Raw genomic sequence first — 20910 nt, forward strand, 5'->3', positions numbered from 1 at the left:
GATGTCGTTAAAGCCACTAGATGGCATCGCAATACCCTGAACCAAATCGCGGATCCTATAAAATCGCCGATATTACTTGCCGACCAGCGGTTCGTAGCAAAAGTTTCGCGTACCTTGCCTCCGTGCTTTCGTTCGGTTTCGATCGCGCGCTAATTTATTTCAGAGTTAATCATCCACCGACGACCGAATCGTCGCGAATTCCTGCAATTTTCGCACGACGGTTGACATTTTTTTCCCCCCCCCCCCCCCCAGTTTCTTTTTAGATAAGCGGGACAAGTCGGACCGTGAAAGATTAACTTCTTCCCTAGCCGGGAGACAGAAACCCGGGCGAGAGCGCGCGCGGAAACACGATATCGGCATCGGGACGCCTTTAAATATTTCTAGCTTTTAGAGCCGGGCCGTAGCGGGGCCGATTTATCGCCCACTATATACGGACAAACTTTCCTATATAAAAGTAGATCGCCGAAATTCCTTTAAATTGCCTTTTCTTGTTCACTGTCAAAATTTATCTCGGCGTATATCTGCGCCGTGGCATCGGGCCCGGCGGACGGGACGGAGCCGCGAGAGGGCTCGGCGTTGTCCCGTTCTTTATTTAGGCGACGGGGGAGAAAAAAAAGGTGACATATGGAAGCGCGCCGCTAGAGGTCCGTCAAATTCTTCGGCCGTGACTCCGCACACGATAGCGCGCGCAGGCCTTTCTTAATTGGACGCCGTCCTCCACGTTCGCGGGCACGGCAAAAACCTCCCGGGGGCTCCCCCGTCCGCCGACAATGAAATGTAAATTCGGGACGCAAATTCGACGAGAACCGACCCCGAAAAAAATGCCCCCGTCCCGTCCCTTCCGTCCCAGAAATGTACCTATATCTCATTATATTATCAGGCCACGGGCGAGGCGGTCGCGAATTTAATGGCGGGCCCCCGCTATCAATGCGCGATTTAATGAGCGCGCGAAACAATGCAACAGAAACGTTGAGCGCGTGCGCGAGCCCCGGTGTACCCCAACAAATAACGTCATAAATATGTAATTAATACGGTAATATAACTCAAATCGGTATTTATCGTCGCGCTAATCGATTTCCCGTCCCGATACAACCATCGACGTTGCTTCCACCGCGAGCTACAATTCGAGCGTGACGCGATTATAGTTTCTGGCAGTATTCCATGCTCCGACTAACGATCTACTTTGCGTCGTAAAAACCGCGCGCGGCGGTCGCGCCGATGAGGAACGCGGACGATAAAGAAAGAAGGGAGATATAATCGCTGAAACGAGAGGAAGGAGCGAAGAAACTGATTATTTCCGCTCGGGGCCGACCGACGAGTCCCGCGCCGCCATCGTTGTTATCTGGCGAAAATGGTGCTATGATGAAATTAGAGTAATTATCTTTCGAATCGGTTTACACGGACCCGTCCCATCGCCATCGATTAAACGACAAAGGTGATTTTTTAATTTCCGGACCACACTGAAACAGTCGATTAAACCTGATCTCGATCAATATTTTAGAGGATAACTCATGTTAGGTCTAGGCTAGGCCTGGGATTTGCCCTCAGCAGGCTCATACTTTCGCATATTTTTCATACTTGATGGCCAGATTCTGGGCTTTCTGTGGTTTGGATCACGTAGTAATGTGGTACCACACTGAAACAGTCCATTAAACCTAGTTTCGGGTCGTCCATATTGGAGCTGGGCAGTCGCCATTTAATTTCACTCGAATTCTAAGATTCCTTTGAGAAATTCGTTAAATGCTGAGTCGGAAGTCGAAAATATTTCTGGAGGATTTACTTACCTACGATAAAAAAGAGAAGTCGGGGAAGTTCTGACGTCCTTTGGGGACAGTTTTCATTTTAGAGAAGAGAAAAAGGTCGGCTGGTGTTAAGTCAGGTAAATGGAAATGGGCAGACGAGTTGTCGCGCAACAAGAACCAACTACCCTTTTCTCGAAATTGCAGCTTCTCTCGGAAAATGCGATGCAATAACTTTTTAAGCACTTCTGAGTAGAATGCCCTGTTTGCAGCTCGTCCTTTAGGTACGATTCTTCGTCAATTGCATCTTATTTGGGAAACTACTTTAGAGTAACGATAATAATTTGTTTCCTAACTCATTTAAACATTACTTTTCAGTTATTTCCACGATTATACGCAGTTCTCTGATACAACGTTAACAAAATTCGGTACAGGTGTAGAATTGCAGAGTTAATATCAAATTATGGCTTCGTTCCGTTCGCAAATTTCAACTTTGCTCTCGCGGCGGGGCAATATACATCACGCCGTGAATGCATTGCAACCTTATTTGTAACCGAGTACCAAGTAATTACAATTCTGAATCCTTGCTAGACGTTTCTGACATTTCAATCAGCACAAATTATTTGTATGCGTATAATTTCGCTCCCAGTCTATCGACGAGATAAAATCACCATCGCTGTTCATTATTTATGTCACTATCCCGCATCGTTCGCCACCGCCTCGCGCCTTTTTTCTACAATATATCCAGTAAGATAGCCATCCGAGCGATCGAACGTGCCCCAGTTATCGGACATTCTACATAATTCTTTTCACTCTCGCCTACTATTATTATCATCGTGATTTATTAAAAAACATCGCTTCGCGACACTGAAATAAACACTCTGAATCGGCCTGAGCGCTACGTAGGAATTAATTCGCATCGCAATGCCACGAAATTACTTTAGTTCTCGTATTAAATTTCTTAGAGAATGTGTTTACAATCCCGTCTCGTGGAGACTTCGATGCTCGATGAAGGCGGCGTTCGGTTGCTCCGGCGTAAAAATCTGCAATTCCTTTTGGCTTCGGGGAAGACAAACGTGCAGTAACGGGCGACAATCGGAGAAACGAGTGCATCGATTAAACATCACGGCTGGGTCAGTATCATCGGATCAGGTCCCGAGCAGCCTACAATTACGATGCAGTTCGTGGAGTTAATTGGCGAATTCCACTGGCCGGTGAGATACTGCCGCGCACCGGGCGAAAGAAACTTTATAAACTTTTCCGTTTATCTGAGCGAGCCACCGAAGAGATATGATTTGGAAGGAACGCGAATTATCGCGCGAATTTCTCTCCCCCGCGGGGAGGGGGCGTTAATCGTCGCCCGGACTGATAATGAGATTTTGAACGAGGCCATCGGAAAACGCGTGCACCCTAAAATTACCGAAAATAAAGAACGGTTAACGCCCGATTCGCGGATGTTAATGGCGCATATTTCTGTCGAAACTCGTCGTACGTCGACTGTTGCATCAAAGTACGCTTTTTCTTTTAATTAGGATATACATTACGCCGGTCAAGCTCAACGTAAATTGCTAGCAAATGGTATTTATGAATTCCGTAACTGTAAGTATGAAATCTGAAACCCGTCAAAATGGGCTCCGTAAATCCAGTGTTCACTCGGTTGATACGCGTTACGTGTTTTCGTAAAGAAATATTCACTTATTCCAGGTGTCTAATAAGTCTCGTAGACGGAAGTCACTTTTAACAATTTTTATTGTAACGATAGAAATTCTTGAGCAAAACATACTCTTGCCTCATTGTTCGCTGTTCATTATCTGGTAGAATAAATCCAAATACAGCCATTACAGTGTTTTCTATTAGAAACTGTGTAAAACGAGAATCGAGTGCACGTTATTTACGAATTATTAAAGAACAAAACACGCAGGAAATTACGCTTCCACGCTGTTATTAGAGTTCACCTTTCATACGATGTTCCAACGTGTTCGATTTCTAAAGTTCCATGTAAATTCATACGTAAGATCGGCGTCGACGAAGTAAAAACATTCACAAGGTTCACGCACAACGAGGTAATATACAATGGTAAAAGGAAGATTAGCTAGATGCAACGTTCACAGCTTTTATCGTTCATGAATAAATTCACCCTGCTCCCAAAGAGCTTACAGGAGCCGTGCACGATATTATTAATGAAAACTCTTTCTCCGATTCTCGCGTGGAAATTCGCAACGGTGAAAACAGACGCTAATTCTTTGGCGCTGAAGAAGCATTAATCAACGAAGTTTAGGAGTCACGAAACGGTTGAAACTTCGAAGAACTCGTGCCTTTCAAATCTAGATCCACGGTTTCTGTCGCGAAATTTTTATTCTAGACAGAAAGCAATCTCGACCAGCGGGTAAGTAAACACGAGGGCCAGGAAGAGAGTCGCTGGACGACGCGGGGGGACGGAAATAACGAGTCGAAGCGAAAGCAGCGCGTCGCCTGCTCGTAGAGTCGACACAAAGCATCCGCGAACATTTCCCGGGAATCCTTTTCTCTCGAAAACACGGAAGGAGTCATAAAAGCCTCGACCCGGGACTTTCGTGAAAGCGCACGAAAAACCTGAGACCTTTTTTTTTTACAGCCGAGCAATTCGAAGGGTCGTTCGTTTCTCGGGAACGAATGGTCGCACCCTGGGCTAAAATACAAATTATACCGAACCTTCCCCGCCAGATATAGAAATTGGCAGCCACGTTTTTTCCCGTACCTGACCAAAAACTTTCTACTTTCTACTTTCCATTCCTAACCACCCCCTTTGAGATCGTTCCGTGGCGTTTTCACTTTTTCAGGCCACTGGAAAACAATATCCGAATTTGTTTCGAAAACGTACGAGACTTTGGATCGAGGAAGCGTATTATTCCGACTGTATTATGCCCAGAGAGAGATATGGCAGTGCAAGTGTCATGACTTCGAGCCGCATGGCAGCATCATGGTCGCAGAAATGTTTATATGTTATGGTCGAACGAATACGGAAACGCATACAAGCGTGTTGCAAGAAGCTTTGAAGTCATCAATACATAACTCGTTCGAACCGGAGTATGAGGACTATGGTTTTCAACGAGACAATGCTTCTTGTCATGCACCAAAGAAAACCAAGGAGTGGTTCGCTAAGAATACGTAATATACGTACCCAATAGTTTCGAGCGTGTCTGTAGCTCATAGATTTGGAAAAACAGGTTTAAATAAACTTTTCCTCGGACGACCGTCGTCCTAGTAAATTAATGGCGAGTGCATTGAACGTGTACAGGGCGGTTTAAACGCCCGTGGACCCCGGTCGACGCGTCTACGATGCTCTTTAACGATCGAGACGAGGAAATTGCAGGGCGTTTCGTTAACGTCCGCGATATCCGCGGAGGGCGAAAATATTAAAATCACGATGGAGCAACATTTCAGAGGTCGGCCGTTGCCGCGGCAACCCCTTGAGATGCAAGAAGGTTCAACGGGCTCGAGTTAAATGCACGCAAACAGAATAACTTAGGGAATTATGAAGGCGCACGCTCGCAGGTGGTTTATCCTCATTAAGTGTACCGGCTAAACTTAATTTTAAAGGCCGGGGAACGGCTAAAAGCCACACGCCCGCCATTTGTAACACTCTTTAGTCCCAACATTTTCTTCAGGATCCCGTAACTTTCCGCTGATGATATATCAAGGCGTAATGCGAGCTCCCAGCCGCGGGGAACGGGTTGCTCGACGCCCAGAGAAAATCCATTACGTTTTCGGGGTCGTTTCAACCCCTTCGAATTTAGGTTACGAAGGGCCTCCACCCGACTTAAGACTTCCTACGATCGCTGATTCGATCTCGAATTGCAAAGTGAGTGGGCGAGAAAAGGAGTACAGCCTCAAATTTTCAAAGAGTTTATCGCGAGAGGTGCAGGGGCCTCTACTGGCTACCTAGTTTTTATTTCTGGGGAAACTCGAAAAGAATTGTTTATTCAACACACACTGGCAGTGTTGAAATGCTTCCAACGAGTCAGATAAACATCTAGAATTGTTGAAGGATTGAGCAATCGTATGACACGACGACTGCAGTCTTGCATTCGGACCGAAGGTGGCCATTTCGAGCACTTTGCATGCAGGGAAGCAGTTATGCATTGCTAGAGCACAAAAACGACTAACATGGAAACAGGGTCGAATGGCCACATGTTTATCAGATCTTTTTTCACCGACTCAGGTCAGTACATTAACTCTAGAACACCACACTTCGTGTTTAAACGCGTTAATATAATTGCGGGGTTAAAAGCTGTAAAGTAAAACGCTGAAAAATTTGGAATAATACGCATGCATGTGCACTCTTTTCGTGTATGTGTCAGTTCGTTTGACTCGGCCGAAACATGTTTGCTTTAACGCCTAACCGATTTTACGAGCTGGTTATACCGTGGCCCGCACTATAAGGGGCCCGTAATAGCAAGCAATTGAGATGATTGTCGATTTGTATAGTCCGTTTCCAACCGCAGCGCACATTGAGGTAGAAAAATACCCTGCAACCGTATAATCATCGTTTTGTCTGTATCACTTTTGATACGTGACAGAAAAAGAAAACATGATAATAACACACTTGGCGTGGCACAATACAACTGCGCACGGTTTCGCGGTCCGTTTCTCGCGTATGTAGTTCGCTAAGGGGTCCGGACTTTCCTCTGAGCAGCGTTGCGAAGAGTTTAAGAAATATTTTCTATTGAAATTTAACTATTAAATACATCATCAAACGATAAACGAAGTCGTGCAATTAGTACGATAGATCGTCATTTATAAGAAATTTGGATAGCGACCAAGCTCCGTAAAATGGATTCCACAGGGAATTATCAATGCCGGAATCCAACGAACATTTGCACCGCGCCAAGAGAAAGAGAAATTAATCGGTTGGTTCAGAATCAGTGTCACCGGAGATGAAGAGTGGGTGCAATATATCAGTCCACGAAGAAGAAAAACAATGGCTGCGGAAGAGACGTCGAGGAATAATCTACTTTGCATTTTTGATACAGAGTATTCCACGAGCCGACGATCGCTTCTTCCATCGTCGGGTACTCCGGATAAAAGACGCGAGTGCTCGAGAATAATGGTCGACACGGTCTTGATTAATAAACACGATATGTTCCGTTGTTTAACGTGCTCGAGCCGGCCGCGAGGACGGCGTTACTTATGAAACGCCCGGGCCGAAATTGGCCGTCGAACAGGTTAAACGGTCCCAAAGGAGGAACATCGAACCAGAGAGACGAAGGGAGCGGTAGAAAAAAAAAAATGATGGATAATAGAAACATCGGTATCGAAGTCACTCACCTTTAATATAGCTGTGTACATTGTGGTGCTAGCAGAGGGTGGTGTGGATTGGTGGTGGGATGGTCAGGGGGGCTCCGGTGCAGGGCGTACCCCTAGTTGGCCCCCTCCGGTCCCCCACCGGCCGCTTGCTGCTGATGCGCAGCCGCGGCCGCTGCTGCCGCTGCCTTCTGCGCCTGCGCCTGCTTCTCTTGCTCGTTCAGCTCCTTGATCGCCTGTATCTCCTTCTTCAGCTTCATCCGCCGATTCTGGAACCAGATCTTGATCTGCCGTTCCGTCAGGCAGAGCGAGTGTGCCATCTCGATCCGCCTCCGCCTGGTGAGGTAGTGGTTCGTGTGGAATTCCTTCTCCAGTTCCAGCGTCTGGTAGCGCGTGTAGGTCTGTCGGCCGCGCCTGCGCATTCCGTTCGCTCCTGCAACCAACAAAAGCACCAAACGTTCAAACGAGCTCGATCGCGTGTCTTTCGGGCTCGTTTCGATTCCGGCCCCCCGATTCCCCGAGCACCGACTATCGGGGTACCCGGTCTTCCGGCGTACACCAACGCCTCCTGTCCGCTCGTGAGTTTCACTCCCCGCGATCGGTACATAGAATAACAACCGATTCCAACGCTAAGGGTCCCGTTCTCGAAAAAAAAAACTCACGAGCGAACACACGGCTTATTAACGGCGAGCAACGTTCGCGATTCAGCCGGCTTCGAACAGCTGACTTCTCGCCACACGGTATTTCGTTGGTAGAATAACATTTGGAAATAAAAGTTGGCGACCACGGTAGACAAGAGAGAAGACACATTGTCAGAAACGAACGTTGGCGGTAGAATGTTTGGAACCAGGAAGTTTATTTTGGCAGCGCGGCGACATTCTACGATAATTTTATGCGTTCTACAGTTTCCACAACACTTCCCGAAGAAACGCTGGCCATTCCGGCAATTTGTTGCAACGGGAGCTGAACAAAAGTGTACCCGTAAATATTTTTCTTTGCTTTAATTCGTGGATACGACCCCGTCTTAAAGAGACAAAACTCGCTCGGGAATGGGTCCATAACCCGTACACTTGGCTTATTACCTAATTCGGTACACTCGAGTAGACATCCACGCGCGACACAATTTCGAACGAACCGTGATCTCGTAATCCCATCTGCTCCCAACGAACGGGGGCCATCCAATTGTGAATGGCGTCGTTCACGGTTCCGTGGCGGAGAACTCCGAAATCCCCGTAACGCTCGCGATAACGCCACCGAGCATCGTGCTCTTAGGTGGGCGTCGGGAAAAAGCGAGAAGAAAGCGGAGAAGAGGCGCGTAAACGGTTTCAGATAGAGCGTCGGAGTCGCTGGCGAGCCACCGAGAGAAAGTAAGAGAGTGTAGGACAGCAGGATAGGCACTGTCGAACAGCCACTTGGGTACAGTACCGGAATAAACCCGTCTGTGGGGGCGCAAGCTCACCTTATCGGCCGTTACTGCCTCGTAAAAACCCTCCCGTTTCACTTCTGCCGTAGCACCGTAGCACCGGAGGCCGAAGCAACCCCTGCACGACGACCGTAAGCAGTCCGCCTCTGCCTTTCGCACCACGGTTCGCTCGCATACGGTTTATATCGAACTATATAAACGGCCGTAATACGATTTCTGTCGGTCGACGCAACCCCTTTTGGTTTTTCCGGCGCCGGACCGCTACGGACTCGCTCGCTCGGAACAATTAATTTCGGTTAAACGCCACGCGCCCGGTTATTACGCGATAAACCGAGAAATTAATTTCACTCGAAGGGTTTAATTGTTATGAATAATTAATCCGAGCGTCCCGGGATGGCCTACGCCGTATATAAGTGACGTACCGATACGGGGAGCCCCAACAAGGGGGGCCAAATCCTAGATTCCGTCCATTCGTAAAAAAAGAGAGACCATCGATCTCGCGATACCAAGTTCGATGTACCTGGCGGAGCCACGATAGCAGTTAAAAAATTTCAGGGCTTCGATAGCCCCCGGGATAAAAGGTACTGGATCGCTGTCGGTGGTTTTTTGGCCATTTTTCCGACCGTCGACAGGGTCCCCGTCGAACGGGACAAATTTCCCGGGGACAATTTCGATAGAAATCACAGCACGGAACAGAGCTGCGAGCGTTGTACTACGCTGTTGCAAAACGTTGGATGTCGGTGTCTCGGTATCGGGCCGGCGCGGCGCGCGCTTTCACGGCCGTGCGCGAATCGAAACGGCGAGCAATAAACGCGTCATATTTACAATCGTATCCGCGGCGATCTATTATCGACGAAACGCGCGCGGCCAAAGTCACCAGCGTGGTCGTGCCGCCGCACACTGGACCGTTTCCAGTTGGCCATTACACAATATCGCGCGTACGATGCAACAACACGGCGAACCGGAGAGTTCATATCGGCGTCATGTATATTATCGCAACGTAATCAAGTGGCTCGGTCCCGTCCACCCCCCGCCTACGCCTCTTCTCGCGCTCTCGTCCCCATCCACGCCCTTCGTCGTTGCACAACATCCCCATGATTTTCATTCCCGGTTGTCATGCGGCCTCGCGGAGTTATGGTGCACCGTTTATAAGGGTTATTTGTCACGCGGACCCCGTCGTCCCGGTCTCCTTTCCACCCCCGGAGTTATATCGGCGCGTCCCACCCTCTCAGGCTTTTCTCAGGCCCGATAGACTCGAACTTATAAATAAAACCGGGGCTTCGGCCAATTAAGCCGACCTCGTACGTCTCCGCAAAGTAGAAAATGCGACAGCCACCCCTGTTACGTGTCCGCTGTTACGTTTCCACCCCCTCCGCGCTCGACTCGAGGCTTCTTTAATTTTCTATCCGTCTCCCCCGTGCTCCTCGCGTCCCTCTTCCCTCCAGCCTAAAAATATCCGATGTTCCTTGTACAGATTTATACGAGACATACTGTTTACGTAATTTATTAATTAAAACATAGTAGGCTCGAGAAATAGTGGGGATGCAGCTTCGTAAAGAAGGAAATACCTTCGTAGCTCGCGATCGATACACCCCCATTCTCCAGAGGGGGTGGACGAAGAAAGGAGGGAAAGAGTTGGGAATCCCGGGGTTCGTCGCGGTATTCATCTCGCGAGTTCTTTCCGAATTCTAGATGTCTGCCGTCGAATCCTCCTCCGTTCGTCGTTCCTTTTCCCCGGGATTCGGTCAGCCATCGTAGCCTCTCACCCCCGGGTTACGCGCGCCCCGTGGGAGATCGTGAGCGAAACGAAGTTAGGGGGAGAATTCCGAGAGGCTGCCACGCTCCCGGGAAAGTAAGAAGAGGCGTGCGTGGCTGTTTAACCAAGGGGGTGGATAAATTTTATGCTGAGACCGTGAAACGTGTTTCATCCGGGGAACGAGAAAGACGATCTCGCCGGGTGGCAGTCGGAGTTAGGGGTGGAAACGCTTGGATCGAGTGAAAATATTTCCACCCGTATCTCTCGGGGGGGGGGGGGGGGGGGGGGGGGGGGGGGGAAATAAGAATTTCCACCCGTTCCGCCCTATGATCTATGGCGTTTCGCGAGAACAATCTTAAAAAGAAGAAGCAGATTAGAAGATATAGTTTCGTAACCGCGGCGATCAAGGCTGAATCGAGAACGTTCGAAGTTTGAATGATAATGGACGGAGGCAGAAGGTATCGACCTCGTGCCAATTTACCGAAAGTATCTTTCGATTCGAGGGGGGGTACGTTGGGAAGCTGTACGTCTCGAAGAAAATAGAGAACGTCGCTGTAGGCGGACTGGGGGGGGGGGTGGATTAAAGCGCGAACTCGGGCTCGAACGAGCGTGGAAAACTTCGCGGGGTTAACCGGATACCCTCACGGCTCGTTTAGGCAGCCCCGAATCAGGAGGGATCCTACGAAATGGAAGGAACCGCCGGAGCATCGACGTATCCGACCATAAACAGAGGTCGGAAAGGGGAGAGACTTCGGCTGTTGCCAACTCTAATAAGAACAGCCAATACGTTGATTGCTGCCGGGGATTTGCCGGTATAACTCTCCTCCGCGGTTCGCAAAACACGATGCCAAAGCCTCCCTTCGGCTCGCCCCCGTCTGTCTGTTGCCCGGAGATCGCGCGAGCACGCCAAAACTGGATCATACGCGAAGCCAATCAAATCAAAGTAAGTGAATTGCTCGAAAGCATCGAGGACCAACGTAGGCTCGTTGCAAACCCCGGCGCGTGCTAGGCTTTTAGATTCCAAGACGATTACTGATGGCCGCATCAATCCTTAACCCCAGTGTTTCTTGTTCCGTTGATTCGGCCCCGGGGTCAATTTAAACGCGGCCAATTTAGCTACCGTCTTCCACCCACTACCAACGGTGATGCAACACCAATTACCGTGTTTGCTTCGCCGTTTCTGAATCACATCCATCGACGTATCGGGAAGACGAAGAGTTACAATCGTAGAGTAGCAAGTATACGGAAACGGTATGCTAATTCGACATCCACGGCGGCTCCGAATCGAGAAACGTTCCCTGCCGTTCGTTAGGGTTCCGTTTAGCATTTACGTTTATCTAATTTTACGAATATTAATTCACCGAGATGATAATCGTATTTTAGACGAAACATAAAATACAATTACAACCGTATGAATTATTCGCCGTCTAAGACCCTGGGTTCTTATCTCCCCACGTCCAAACACGCTGCCCCCGTCTGCGGGGCTTATTTAATTTACCGACTGGTGTCCCTAAATCACACACGAGGTATACGAGTAGACCTTGCATCCGATGTATTTTTTCGGGGCATTTTTCTGGGCTCTAGAGCTTCATTACCTGTTTTTATGGAAGTTTTCACACTTTACGGGGTTTAAGGAACAATTATTCGAATATTTTTGGAATTTCTACATATTCTACGTTAAAATACGCGTAGTTTGCTTTTTTAAACATTAAAATCGTCCAATCCGTTCAGGAGTTATGGTGTTTTAAAGATGCGCATGAAATTTCAGGGATCAATTTCTGGCCAGAAATTATATTTTCGGTAATGAATTTTTTTCTCGAAAGTGGATAGGAATTCGGGGGTATATCTAATGACCAAAAATAATTGTAATTGACCCCTGCAACTAAAAATATTTTTTTTAGAACGATTTGAAATTTTTTAATTTTGTCGAAAAATTTCACACCTTCTCAAATTTTTTTCTCGAAAATGGGTAGGATTTCGGGGGTATGTCTAAAGACCAAAAATTATTGCAATTGAACCCCCTAACTAGAAATAATTTTTTTAGAACGATTTGAAATTTTTTAATTTTGTCGAAAAATTTCACACCTTCTCAAATTTTTTTCTCGAAAGTGGGTAGGATTTCGGGGGTATGTCTAATGACCAAAAATAATTGTAATTGACCCCTGCAACTAAAAATATTTTTTTTAGAACGATTTGAAATTTTTCAATTTTGTCGAAAAATTTCACACCTTCTCGAATTTTTTTCTCGAAAGTGGGTAGGATTTCGGGGGTATGTCTATCGACCAAAAATTATTGCAATTGAACCCCCTAGCTAGAAATAATTTTTTTAGAACGATTTGAAATTTTTTAATTTTGTCGAAAAATCTCACACCTTCTCGAATTTTTTTCTCAAAAGTGGGTAGGATTTCGGGGGTATGTCTATTGACCAAAAATGATTGTAATGGAACTCCCTAGCTAAAAATAATTTTTTTAGAACGATTTGAAATTTTTTAATTTTGTCGAAAAATTTCATACCTTCTCGAATTTTTTTCTCAAAAGTGGGTAGGATTTCAGGGGTATGTCTATTGACCAAATATGATTGGAATTGACCCCTGCAACTAAAAATATTTTTTTTAGAACGATTTGAAATTTTTCAATTTTATTGAAAAATTTCACACCTACTCGAATTTTTTTCTCGAAAGTGGGTAGGATTTCGAGGGTATGTCTATTGACCAAAAATTATTGCAATTGAACCCTCTAGCTAGAAATAATTTTTTTAGAACGATTTGAAATTTTTCAATTTTGTCGAAAAATTTCACACCTTCTCGAATTTTTTTTTCAAAAGTGGGTAGGATTTCGGGGGTATGTCTATTGATCAAAAATGACTGTAATTGACCCCTGCAACCAAAAATAATTTTTCCAGAATGATTTGAAACTTTTCAATTTTCAGGGTAACAGACAGTTATGGTCAGACATTATATTTTCAGTAATGAATTTTTTTCTCGAAACTGAGTAGGATTTCGGGGGTATGGCTATTGACCAAAAATGCTTGCAATTGACCCTTGCAACCAAAAATAATTCTTTTAGAACAATTCGAAACTTTTCAATTTTACCACCTACCCCCTGTCGATATTTCTTAAAAATTCGTTTTCAATTTGTAATAACTTTATTTGACTCTTTACGGAAATGTTGTTTAATACTTTTCTGTACATGTCCATGAGCTCTACTCGTATACCTCGTCTGCGCCCAACTTGCTGGATCGGTACATCGCTGGATCGAGAAATTCTTTACCGGAAGGAGAGCGTAGTCGGCCGCATAAATCGCGAACGCAATTAGAAGGCCTCTCGGTGCGTCCAGCCTCGAAACACGAGAGCCTGGGTCCTGTTCGCGTGTCGTAAGTTCTCGGACTTCCTTGCAGCACCTCCGAAAACGCGAACGCGGGGCTCACGGTCGCGAGGCGAACTCTGTTTGCGAGGCACGGGAGTCCCGGGGACACTCGGTATGAGAAACGCGTAGCTACGCAGCAAGATCGTAGCTCAACGTGGGATACACCCTCCTCCAGGCTTGCCAAGGTAGGTAATCCTCTCGGGGGCGTGAGTTACTGCCTGGCGTCCCTCGCGCTGTACTCTCTCCTGTCCCACCTTCCTCTTCTTCTTCGGTCCCGACCCTTTTCTTTTCCTCCCTCCCAGGCAACGTCTTTCCCGACCTTCGTCCTTCTCCGTTCCACCAACGTGGCCTATTCTCGTCGATCTCTTTCCCACCGTTAAGGGCTGCCGGGAGAAAGTCGAAGGAAGGAAAGGGAGGCAAAAGCGTACGCCGCGCCACAGCTGGAGGGCATTAGTCAACTGTAATTAATAAGTTATGTACGACGGAGGCTAACGAACACCGGCCGCGACGTTGTTATCTCTCTTTCGGAGGGAATCGCTTTCAGGGTGTGACGACGGAAGCCGCGACGACCATAAATACACGCACGCGCGCGGCAAACCCTTGTAACGTGAATAAACCGAGGGGGGTGCACGGAAATAAGGAGCAATTCCCGTTCGACTGGTACGCGGCGACCATCTACGATTTCGAATTCGAACGATTTGCACGGTTCTTTGTTTCCCAGACGCCTGAAACGAGGGTGGCGAGCCCCAAAGGGGTGGGAAGAGGCGTACGGAGACGGCGACCGGTATGATTTCGTGGGCTCCATTTAGGGATAAAGACTGTTTTGTACGTTGTACGCTTCCTCGAAACGCGAGAAGTAATTTGAAATTCAGAAATAGATTGCATCGAGTCGCGAAAAGATGGACGACGGCTCCTCTTCGCGTGTCAGAACGCATTTCTACTTACTCATTACGTATTCCATTCGACAGTGGGGTGATACTTCGAACGTTCTAACCCAAAGTAACATTGTATTAGCACAGCGAGTGTCACACCTCCCAAGAATGAATGGGCACTTAATTCCTCGAGGGGCTATGTCAGAGCAGGATGGTGGGCGACGAACCCAAAAGACTGTCCAAACGCGTCGCGTCTCTTAAAAATGAATTAGCTCCCGACTTTCTTAAAAGGTAATGCTTGGCTAATGGCCGTCGACGTAGACGCGATTCTGATTTCAATAAAAAATCAATGTATATACAAATTTAAGCTCGAAACGTAGATAAACGAGAATGTTTGTTCCTTTAGAAAATACAAGAAACGGTGAATTATCCTCGATTAGTTTATCGAAGCTGGCATTTTGAATTTGGCAGACGAACGTGTGTCATATTTGACAGGGAATGGGTAAACAGTATTTTCTCAAACAAGGCATAATAAATGGGCAATTTACTCCAAAATGGCGGCACGACAGAAATGCGTGCTTGGTCGATGTTCCGAGCAATGTCAACGGTATCAGATCAATAACTATAGCCATTACGTCTGTGAACAGCAGTAGAATACTCAAAGTCTTTAAAATGCAGACAGCGATGTATGTGATAATTCGAACGGCTTTGTTCCGCCGAATAAAATCTTCCAAGCTATTTTCCAAACAAACGTGTCGTTAACTCTCGTTATTAATTTCACGATATTCGTTTAAACAACGATCGAGAAGATCAGCCTCATTTAAATTTGCATATACAGGATGAACAATTTCGGCGACACAAGCATCTAAGCCTTGCCCGTACCGGTATTTCGGCAATTGCTTCGGTTTTCCTCCACTTATGCTAGACCAGACGTTCCCGAATGACAATTATCATTCCATGGCCATTTATGGGTCGAACGTTCATGTAAATACGTTGCCCATATAACTTCCTTCGCATCAGCCACGCACCTATAATTATTCCTAATTGCTGGCGGTGAAGAACGCTAAAATCGGTCGATCAATTTTCTCTCCCGAGCTTTCCTTTAGCTCTCAATATTCAAAGCTTATTTTACATAAGGCAAAAGCCTTCTGCAGGGGTGCCTTAAGCTTTTTTCTCCCTGAGAATTACCATATTCGTAACAAAGGTCAGAACGGTGAGAATAATATTGGAATATTTTAATCGACGAGCATCGGAGCCGTCGAAAGCAATTTTCCAGGTATCTGTCGGAAGTCGATTAAGCGGTAAACGAGTGGAGCGGTACGTTCGCGTGGGAGTGGAGCAGGAAATCGTCGCGATCGGGGCAGACACGAAACCGAGCGGGGCACCGGATAAACGGTGAGGAATCGCTAAGCGGATATCGGAACGCGAGCAATACGCTCGGGGTACGTTTCAGCGCGGCTCCCACGGACAAAAGAGGAGGGGGGGATCTCGTTATTCGAGGCGGAAAGGTTCGAGGCTAACGTTCTTCTGGCCTATCGAGGTAAACTCGTCGTTACGCGGTGCAATCGCGATCGGGCGAAACGGGCGCGTAGGATACGAAAAGGGGGGGCGAAGCGGGAGAAGTTACGCGACGCGGACAAGAATGTCGCCGGCAGCCAGCAGGATATACCATAAGAAGAACGAATGGAGCATTCGAGAATAAGATATCGGCTTTACGTGCAGCCACTTTTGAATAAGCGTGACTGCCGCGCCGCGGGCAAGGTGGCGACTTTGCTCCCACGCGCGGAACGCCGCCATACACGGACAAGAATGAAGGAGTTTACCCCGCGCTAGACTCCCTTAATACCGAGCCCTATTGCTTGTCCCGGTGATTACACGGGCTTGTTCCGTCCGTTTCTGCATAATACAGTATTCGTGCATCCCCCGTGCTCCGATATCTGTAACCGCATCGATATAATAACTCGCTGAAAACGATGGGCGTGGACGCGTACACGCCGCGTCCAAGATGGATCGACGGAGGAAAATGAGAGCGATCTCGGCGCGGGGACGACCGGTGCGCGCCCGCCATGTTTTCTGCATACTTCTGAAAATTACGCTGCCCGCACGGTATAATAATACACGGGGCCGTTTATAATCCCACCGTGATACAGTGTTGCGTCTGCCTCCTTTTTTGTCATCGTCGTGTCCCGTGTTCTTTCTTCGGAAACGACCGGGCCGTGATCGGGTATTAAATAAACCCCGCTGCTCGAGGACGCGTTTTTCATGCCTCCGCTGATCGAACGGCAACGAACCGTAATGGGCATCGGAACGATTAGCTCGGTGAAACGATTAGTAGTCCGACCGAATACGCGGCGGGAACGTTGACGAAATCGCGCGAAGGTCGACCGTAACTCACGTCCTCGTGCATCGATCAGTAGTCGCCTAACTATTCCGCGCTACGATATTCGTGCAGGATGGGAGGCGGCTCATTTAAATGTACAGCATTATTTGCTGCGTCGCGTTGAATGATATCCTAAAGGTCGAGGCACGCGAGGTGGAAACGGCCAGCCCGCGCTTCGAAGCTCGCCTTTAAGCATCTCCTACGAACAAGACGCAAGAACTTACTCGGAATCGCCAACAAACCGATCGTTTTATCCCTTTCGATCCGCCTGGAATTTCGTGACCGAGCAACCTCTCGATAAATCTACCAATTACCGCACCAGCGAGCCTCGATTCCACTTTGTTTCGTTGTATCTTTCTTGTATTCTGGGCTTTTCAAATTTGGAACAGCAGACTAGACTGTTAACTCGGTTAATTAGTCTAATCGCTCGCACGCGATCTCTAACGACCATCGATAACCTATATTTGCGTGTCACTGAACTGCTTCTAAGTGCAGCTGTTAGGTGACGATAAAAACAGTATAATATAGGATAAACGCACCGGTAATTGCTACTTCAAAGACATTATCTGCCGAAGACATGGTATTTAAGTTGCACTATTAAATTGAACAAAACGAGAACTCTGTCGCTTCAAAGTCGCGTCACGGAGCCCCGAGCCATGTTGCATACGAGGCTTGTCGGTTTTAACGAGAAAGCGAAGCAAACAGTGTATTAAGTCATTGGTAAACTCTTTATTTTGCTACGATTAGGGGTAAAAAAGTCGATCGAAACACACCTGGATTGCTGTTATTAAGAGGCGTTTGAATAAATTTTCTTCTTTTGCACAGTATTCTATTTAGTGGCTACTAGAAGACACGGACAATAAATGGTCGAATCCCATAAAATTGCCAGGCTGAACTAAATAAGATTGCGCGTATCGGGTCCCCGATTAGGCACACTTTGCATTAGAGGGTTAAATATAAGTGAATTACGAGACGCTTCTGCAGCTCTCGGACAGATCTTAAATTCATGGAGCAAATAAACCCGGAGTTAAATCAGATTGGGCATCCATTTTGGAAGGGTTCAAAGACTCTGACGAAGACCACTCGTCAAGACAACGTGGACGCGTTATATAGTACAAAACGATTTATAAACACGTCCCTTTCCAAGACTATTCTCGTTATATACATTAATTACGCGCATTGTGTGTGTTTCGAAGAAGTTGACGCGCCCTGTTGGTCGGTTTTCGGCGCGAAAGATTGGCCATTTCTTCTCTGAACTCAGCAAGCTATCGATACGAGGTTCCATATGCGGCGAAGACATCTTCTTCTGGAAAGGAGCTGAATAGACTCGACACGACGTCGTTGGGCGTCGATATTAAAAATATTCGCAAGCTGTCGATAGCTGGTGGCCGAAAGAAACTGCGACGACGCGATCGCGTGTACCGTCCAGAAATTTAATTAACGCGTACACGCGAGTCGAAGGAGTGCTCGTTCCACGGCGGACGTCGCGTCGCGTTGTCCCGCGGTCAGCCCGAGGACGACAACATCTACCTGGCAGGCAGAAGCAAGAGACAAGGTGGCTCTTCTACAACGAGCCAGCTGCTACTCGCGGTAACTGTAATAATTATGCAAAGACCGAACGCAACGGTGCATCGCGAGCGAGCGAGGCGAGCGAACGAGCCGACCGACGAACCAGCGAACCAAAGGGACGAGGAAGGAGGACGTTCCAAGGAACGGAGCGCAAAAGGAGCAACGCGAGCCAAGATGGTGGAGGAGATGGCATGCAAAAGAGGCTTCGTAGGTAAGCGAACCGAGCCGGTTGTAAGGCGACACCTCGCGGCTCCATATATCTTGCTCCTTCTTTCTCCCCCGAGCAGTCGACGCCACCACGGTCTCCTTCCTTCTTGTTCCTCTCGTCCGTCGAAGATTTCCACCTCCTACTCTCTGACTCACTTTCAGACACTCTCCCTCTCTCTCTCGCGTGCTGCCCTTCGCCCCCGAACGAATCCACCCTTGCACGCTTTCCCTTCGAACTCGAGGACCGATTCTACGAAAAGCACCTCAGGTAGCCTTTCCAGGATGCTGCGAGGTGAAAGTCTACCCGAAACTTTCTCCTGAAGAAAATGGCCGGTAAAATTGAAAACGCGGGTTCCCGTCGCTCGACGTGTGCGTAGGTCGCGTAGGGGTGGTTCTTTCCCTCGTTTCGGGTGGCCGTTCGTCCTTGTCCGCGTGTTTTGGCGAGTCAGCCTGTACGTCATATATCCCGGAGTCCCCGTAGCCGATGCAAATACGCGGCGGGTATAAGTGGCCGTCGAAAAACAAGAAAGAACCACGCGCAGAAGACGAGCGAAAAGACGAAAAAGTATGGGGGCCTTGGGGGAAGAGCCGAGGCTCAGGGAGGAAGGTGGCGGAGTTTGATACAGGTGGGTAACCCCGCGACACCCTCTAACGAAACGGATCGTCTGTCTTACTTACATCGCCTCGCATCTATAAACTCACGCGGTCGGTACACGCATACGAAGGAGGACGCGCGTGTATATCCCCCATCGGACGTGCATGGGGGACGCGGTTACCAGCGGGCAACCGACCCACCAACCACCCATATATCTGCGTCCTAAAAGGAATTCCAGAATATATTTTACATATGCTTTATTGCCGCCTTATTTCCAACTCTATGGGCACAGACCTCCGAGCGGAGAACCGGAGAGGAGAGAGGGGGAGGAGAGCCGGTGCACGCGCGTACACTTTCTGCTTCACAAAGGACGTCGAGAGAGGCTCGCCAACACGATACGTTTTTCTCCGCGTTTTCGTGTGTCCGTTTCGTTCCCGGGATGATTACCCGTTCCCCGTCTCGATGGAAGGAGAAAATCCCTGATGCCAGTTTTTTGGACCAACGGCTTCCAGCATCGATTGCTCGTAGGTACATCCGACAGCCCCGATCGCAAGAAACCCAGCTGACGACTGTCCGAGGATGACTGACGACCGCTGCCAGACCATCCCTACGTGATTCGTGGTTTCTTATTAAGGCCTCTATGCTCGATGCCCGAGCGAAATTATTAGGTTGTCCAGTGAGTTTTTTTACCCATTTCGAATCCTAACCTTAAACCCGCCGGGGCACGGAGGACGCGATCCGTTCACGTGGCCTGCGCGAGATTCATGCGTTCCGAAATGTTCGTGTTGCCGCGCTAATGCTAAAACTATGCAGATAAATTCCGTTTAGCGTAATAAACTTCGAGACAGTTATCCACGCTTGTAATTGCCTGGGTAGGGAGATGAGGGACTGCGTTTGGAATCTGTCGCGGAGGTGTGTAATAATCACGGTTCGTATTGGCAAGATCTTATTATTTGAATGCAATTTCCGCGACAAGAGACTCTTCCCGCCAAAAAATGGCGAGCACAGTGGGCGGAGCGAGCGTTCGTTCATTTTCCTTGCCAGGTCGAGAGTTACGGCGAAAGTGAACGAAACCGCATTTGTTAAATATAAATTGCGAATACGACTGGCAGTAATTCATAGAGCCTAACCTTTCAAGTAAGATATCACGCGTCAGCAAATGAAACTCTTTGTTGCCTCGCGAGAGAGAGTCGGACACATTCAGCGATCTAATAATAAATCCATCGTATGCTTCTTCTATCTACGTACTTCGTAAATAACGTTTCTCGTAGATCGTCGCAAAGTTATTTTTAACATAGTTTTGAACGTATTGCGTAAACCCGAGGAACCCCATAATTTTGAAAAGGTTACAATATATCGATAGATCATCGAGGGGGGACAGCAGAGGGCACGGCGGCTAGTTCCTCGGTAGCGCGTCGTAGACTTATAACAGGGTAGAGAGGCATAAATGTATAATGCATGCCCCTGCGCGACTGCATTCCGCAGTAATGACTTAACTTGTACCGGTTAACAAGTACGGGGCTAGATGATTCGATAATTTGCAAGCCGGGACGACCGTGATTTGCCGTTTCTTTTTTGCTCGTTCCGGCTGCGCGGCTTTCAACGACGAATCGGCGAATGCAAATCGACGATTCCTCGTCTCATCAGTTATATCGTGTCGGTGCATTTCGCGCGCACGATACGTCGCTAGAGCGTGAGCCCTTCTTTTTGCTCCGACGAC

General features: G+C 47.8%; 1 protein-coding gene across 1 annotated transcript in view; it reads right to left on the reverse strand.

The window, feature by feature from the left end:
• Positions 1-7094: 7094 nt before the first annotated feature.
• The window catches only part of Ubx (ultrabithorax), a 108109-nt gene continuing 94293 nt past the window's right edge, over positions 7095-20910 (reverse strand). The window contains exon 2 of the mRNA XM_076761916.1: positions 7095-7455. Coding sequence (XP_076618031.1) covers positions 7139-7455 — 317 coding nt within the window. The 3' untranslated portion in view covers positions 7095-7138. The remainder of the gene's footprint in view (positions 7456-20910) is intronic.

This window comes from Colletes latitarsis, chromosome 3 (assembly GCF_051014445.1).
Source record: "Colletes latitarsis isolate SP2378_abdomen chromosome 3, iyColLati1, whole genome shotgun sequence".
In the NCBI taxonomy this organism is placed as follows: domain Eukaryota; kingdom Metazoa; phylum Arthropoda; class Insecta; order Hymenoptera; family Colletidae; genus Colletes; species Colletes latitarsis.